The 6,107-nt window shown below is 35.8% G+C and overlaps 1 protein-coding gene across 1 annotated transcript; it reads left to right on the forward strand.

The window, feature by feature from the left end:
• Nucleotides 1-246: 246 nt before the first annotated feature.
• On the forward strand, nt 247-5,459 carry LOC110686509 (enoyl-[acyl-carrier-protein] reductase [NADH] 1, chloroplastic-like). Its single transcript, XM_021863129.1, has 13 exons — nt 247-549; nt 1,021-1,334; nt 2,236-2,345; nt 2,463-2,518; nt 2,594-2,682; nt 3,060-3,103; nt 3,223-3,297; nt 3,386-3,497; nt 3,741-3,792; nt 3,856-3,931; nt 4,062-4,119; nt 4,527-4,625; nt 4,716-5,459. The coding sequence occupies exons 2-13, from the start codon at nt 1,058-1,060 to the stop codon at nt 4,868-4,870; spliced, it is 1,203 nt and encodes a 400-aa protein (XP_021718821.1). The 5' UTR covers nt 247-549; nt 1,021-1,057; the 3' UTR covers nt 4,871-5,459.
• Nucleotides 5,460-6,107: the final 648 nt, after the last annotated feature.

Raw genomic sequence — 6,107 nt, forward strand, 5'->3', positions numbered from 1 at the left:
AGGAGCGGGAATAGAGTATCACATGAATTGACTCAATTCAAACCTTGAGAATTCGGTCAAAGAGTGTGGAATAATAATTTCCCGACTCGAATCTTGGATGTAGCGAACAATGATTTATTAATCTACTACCTCCATTACATATTAATTGCAACTTCAGGGTATTATTTGTGAGATATAAAAAATTTCAAAGTTGCAACTTATATGCAACGGAGGTAGTAAGACCCTATTCTTTTGAGTTTCTGAACAAAGTAGAGCAGATTTCAGCGGAACGGAGCAAAGCAGAATAGGTCAAAAGAACAGGGCATAAGTCCCTTTTGAGGGTTGTTTCACAAATTAACCAAGATACGAACTCCTCATCTAACCCACACCCAATTTGTTCTATCCTTCCTTTCCACTTCGACACAACCAAAGTGAACCCAATAAACCCCATCAAAACTCCCTCTGTTAATACACTTTTCATGCAGTTGGGAAGAGCTCTGTTCTCATAAATACCCATTTCTCCTTGTTTTTCTGCCCCCTCATTCCTCCTGCAATCACATTGGCTTTTCGGTAAGCCAAATATCTCACATTGTTGTTACTATTATTCATTTATTTTGCTTCGTTTTTTCTGAATTTTTCTGGGTTTTATGTTGAGATCTTGCTTTGGATATTGTTTTTCATTATTAGTATAACGAAAATAGCTGATAAAGTTTGAATCTTGGCCATGTACTTAGTGTATACCATTTTGATGATTGTTGTTTGCTGTTTGAGTTGTAAATTTTTACTGCCAAATTCTTGAAGAATCAATAATTTGTTAGTTTATTTTTTTTTTGGGATTTTCTGGGATTGTTTAGAAATGTAACTGAGTATTATTTATCGAATTTCTAATTTCCTTAATTTCAATTGAAAATTACAATTATATGCCAGCAGAATGTGAATTGAAGGATATTACTGAATTTCAGTTACAGTGAACTTTAAATTTACCCTACTTTTTGAATTCAATGAAATTCATATGTTTGGTTGATTTATTTTATCACCCAGATTAATAATTGCTTTTACTAGAGCAAGTAGATTGAAAATGTCAGCCTCCACAGCATCAGGGTTGCAAATGGCTGCAGTTAGGCCATGTGTGTCTTCCCCTCGCCGTGTTTTTGGTGCCACTGCCGCATTTTGTATTGCTGGTTTCAGCCGAGCTTCTTGGGCTAAGCTCACAAGTGCTTGTCATATATCATCTGTACAGTCTTTCCAGCGCAACCTTTCATCGGCGTCCTCCTTGAAATCCAACAAGGGTGTTATCAAGGCGATGGCAGAATCTAGTAACAATTCTGCAGGAGGATTGCCTATTAACTTAAAAGGTCAATTTTCATTGTATTGTGCTTTACATGCGATAATAACAGTCTGTGTATTTTGTTGATGTTCTTGTCATTGTCAAAGGCAATAACGTTATGAACATATAGTGGTATTAAGAACTAGTAAAAGACAAAAAAGCTTCTAGAATTTTTTGTGTCGAAAGTGATATGATATGTTAGAAATGATGCATTTGTGTAAAAAATGAATTAATACAGAACCAAGAGTCTAGTAAGCTTACATCTTAATCCCCCCTCCTTAAGACAAAAAATATACCTCTCCTGCTGTTATGTTTAATTTGAATGCAGATGAACAACATATATTTGAGGGTTATTTTAGATACTAATTTAATTTTTTTGGTTCATTTGGGGAATTTGAACCAGATTCCTTTACAATTCTTATCCTGCTCAGCTTATCTTAAGTTGTATCTCTCTTACGAGTTACGAGAGGGATACTGGTGTAGTTACTAATGTCTATAGGATGTGTGGAGTGGATGGGCATCTAGATATACTAGGCAGTAAGGTGTAGTTATCTCTCTTTACTTTGAAGTATGTAGAAATGCCTGCTTTAATTTTAGTGAGTCTTTTGTTATTTATAAGTTGGTTTTTCAGAGGTATTGAGTTTATTTAGAATGAGATGAAGTTTATAGTTTTGTAGAGTGGGATTAGAAAATTAGCCAATTCAAGTGTTCAGATGAATATAGATATAGGTAGATTCTTGTTGATAGCCACGGTTTTGCTTTTCTTGATAGCCACGGTTTATAGTTTTGTAGAGTGGGATTAGAAAATTAGCCAATTCAAGTGTTCAGATGAATATAACTATTAAGGCAACCTTTTTTTTTTTTTTTTTTTTTTTTTTTTTTTTTCCTTTTTCCTTTTTCCTTTTTTATGTAACAAAGACTCTTCACAGGTAAGAGGGCATTTATTGCCGGTGTAGCTGATGATAATGGGTATGGTTGGGCAATTGCAAAATCTTTGGCTGCTGCTGGTGCTGAGATTCTTGTTGGAACTTGGGTCCCTGTAAGTGGTTCCTCATTACTGTCTTCTACCTGCACATGCTCCACTGTATTGATGAAAAATGATTAATGTCTATTCATATTAATCTCTTACTCAGTTCTCTTTGTGGTGTTCTTACAGGCACTGAATATATTTGAAACTAGTCTAAGGCGTGGAAAATTTGATGAATCGCGAGTGTAAGAGTCTCTGTGTGCTGGGCTGTTTTCAGGACTTACAATTGCAATGGCCTTAGTGTTCCTTTGGTGTTTCAGGTTGCCTGATGGTTCATTGATGGAGATCACCAAAGTATATCCTCTAGATGCAGTTTTTGACAGTCCTGAAGATGTACCTGAAGATGTAATGATGGACCATCAGTCACTGTTGTCTTGTTTATAGTGGATTTGTTGTCTGGTTCACTCTCCATACAACATTATAGGCCACCTTTTTTTGTTATTAAAAAAATTTAAAAAATTTTTTTTTTTTTTTAGAAGCAAAATTAAAAATCTTAACTTACCTCTTTTAATTTGTGGACATTTTAACAAAGAACAATTACATCGCTATGGTAAAAAAAACGGAGATGTTATGATTTACATAATGAAGGATAGTTGTGGAATATTATCTCAATATGTGTAAGACCCTCATACAAATGTGGCAAATAGTCTAGGGATGTTGGCAGTTGGAGTTAACAATCCAGAGGCCATGTCTCTAATTCTCTTAATGATTGGCTCACTGCAGGTCAAAGCAACAAGCGTTATGCAGGATCTAGCAATTGGACTGTGAAGGTATTCAAATTGCTCCTGTTGCTGATTCCATGTATTAATGGGTGACAACCATTGTATTCATTGCAATGATTTTGAATGTGAGAAAGTGTGCCATATTGAGTCTTTTTCATGGCTTGTAGGAAGTTGTTGAAACAGTGAAGCAGGATTTTGGTAGCATTGACATCCTCGTGCATTCACTTGCCAATGGACCTGAGGTCATTAGTTGTTGAATTTTTATGTTTGATGCAAAGTATTATTGTTGCCAACTATTTTCCAACTGATCTGGGAAAAACTTTTTTATAGGTCACTAAACCTCTTTTAGAAACATCAAGAAATGGATACCTGGCAGCAATTTCTGCTTCAAGTTACTCTTATGTTTCGCTGCTCAAGCATTTCCTTCCTATAATGAACCCAGGTATCATTGTCGTTGTATGTTTTTAAGTATTACCTCCGTTTCATATTTTTTGCAACTTTGGAATATTTTATACCTTACAAATAATACCCCAAAGTTGCAAAAAATATGAAACGGAGGTAGTAGTTTATTTTATTCACTTATTTTTCGAGTTGCATTTTTTCGTAATTTATTTGTTGGATGTAAAAAATTCTTTTTAATGTATAAAGTGGTTTAGATTGTTATTGTATATTCTTTTGTTTGCAGGTGGTTCCTCTCTATCACTCACATACATTGCTTCTGAGAGGATCATTCCCGGGTAAGTTCCCTTCTAAGTGTTTGATCTTTTCCAAGTTATGAATATGAAGTAATTTTCTCTTAGGACCTCTTCTTATTTCTTGCACATTTATGGTGGAGGCATGAGTTCAGCAAAAGCTGCATTAGAGAGTGACACAAAGGTTTGTATGTTTGTATATTTGTTTGTTCTTTAGAGGGACATGGATAGCCCAAGCAACTTCTTTGATGTAATTACTATATTTGTTTGCCTTTTTCACCCTGCCATTATGTAACTTCTGTCGATTGCCTCAGGTGATGGCATTTGAAGCCGGGAGGAAACGCAGGATTAGAGTGAACACAATATCAGCTGGTAAGCTTCCCTGTATTTTCGTGGTTACTATGTACCAGTTTGCTATGTACCACTCATTACCACCAATATACCAGCCACTCATTACCTTCCAACTTCTCTCTTCCCTTGCTTTTTCACTTCTTTTTTCTCTCTAACTTCATGCTACTAGGAACCAAAGGAAAATGAAGTTTGCAATCTGATTTCTACACAAATTCACTTATTAATTGGAAAAAAAAAAAAAAAAAATAAATAAATAAAATATATATATATATATATATATATATATATATATATATATATATATATATATATATATATATATATATATATATATTCTGCTCAGAATGTTTTCCTTTGAAGAGTTTGAATCAGCATTGTACGAGGTAAAAGCTTCAATGCCTCACTAATCTTCTAACGTCTTCTCTCAGGTCCACTTCGGAGTCGTGCTGCAAAGGCTATTGGTTTTATCGATATGATGATAGAGTATTCCATAGCTAATGCTCCATTGCAAAAGGAATTGTCTGCTGGTAATATATATTACAGATTTCCTGGAAGTTTTTAATTCTCATCGATTCATACAATCTTATATTGACAAGCTTGAAATATAATGTATGCAGAGGAAGTTGGAAACACTGCTGCTTTCTTGGCGTCACCTTTGGCGTCTGCTATTACGGGTGCTGTTGTCTATGTAGACAATGGTCTGAATGCAATGGGGGTGGGTGTAGATAGTCCCATTTTCGCAAATCTTGACATTCCGAAAGACCAGCATTGAATTGGTGGTTAGCGACCACCCATATTTTGTGTTACGATAGTCGAAATCTTCATTCAATAGTTTGTGAGTTAAGTATTGATAATCCGGGTAGGATGCTTATTGTATTGCATCTCACATTCTTGCAATTGTCATCTATATATGAATTCTTGTTGCAGGCCGAGGTATTTCCTATCTCGTGTTCTCAAAAAAGCTTTATTTTATTTTGAAAATTTCTGCACATGCGATCATATGTCCTCCTTAGATCTCAAGTTCATGCACTAATACAACCGATTATACCTTGCTCCAATTCTACCTAGTCTGGCTAGCAAGGTACAATTGGTTGTAAAGTTTATTCATTTGGCTTAAATAAAGGCATGCTATTGTACTTGTATATATTCAGTGATGTTAATGTAAGTCAATTGAGGAAACTATTCTATTATAATCCTCCATGCCTCTTTACTCCATTAATGTTGTTAATTACTATCTTTCTCAATGTCGACGCCTCCATTGCCCCTTATTTTTGGTTTACTCCTAAATAACTGGATATAATAAACCTTTTTTTTTGGTGAAAAAGTGGGACAAAGTCCTAAAAACAAAGCAAATATATGAAAAACTAAAACAAATCAGAAACACACCAAACTAAAAGCAAAAACAAAACAGAACTAAGCAAAGACCACAACAGACTAGTCCCCTATCGAATTCGGCACAAGTCTCAGTCTTGCAACTCCACGTAAGTCCTCCAAAAAAAAGCACGAAGATCCCTGGGGACTGCTTCAAAGATCACTACTATCTGATTGGAGTTCACCCCAAAATTGACTAACCAATCCGCAACACGGTTAACTGTAACCTCCCATCCTTCACGAGAAATAAGAGCCTTACAACGACGAATAATATGAATGTATGGAGAGTTAGACGGGTGTTCGTCTAACAAAATTCTAGCAACCACCTCCGAATCAACCGTGAGCTAAACTTTTCGACGAGTTCCATTCCAAGCTACAGCTAGCCCACACAATACTCCAAGAAGCTCAGCCTTCGTACTAGGACACGAGCCACAATTGGCAGCAAATACTTCGAACAATTCTCCACTGTGATCCCTGATCAAGCCCCCTGCACCTGCCCTTCCAGGATTCCCCTTTGCTGCCCCAATTGTATTCAATCTCACCCAACCAAAGACCGGATTATCAACGTATAGGCGAACTTGGTTCGTTCAATTCTTAGGGAGAAGTTATGCCATTTGATAAATCTCTCTACCCATTCT

This window comes from Chenopodium quinoa, unplaced genomic scaffold, assembly GCF_001683475.1.
Source record: "Chenopodium quinoa cultivar QQ74 unplaced genomic scaffold, ASM168347v1, whole genome shotgun sequence".
NCBI lineage: Eukaryota > Viridiplantae > Streptophyta > Magnoliopsida > Caryophyllales > Amaranthaceae > Chenopodium > Chenopodium quinoa.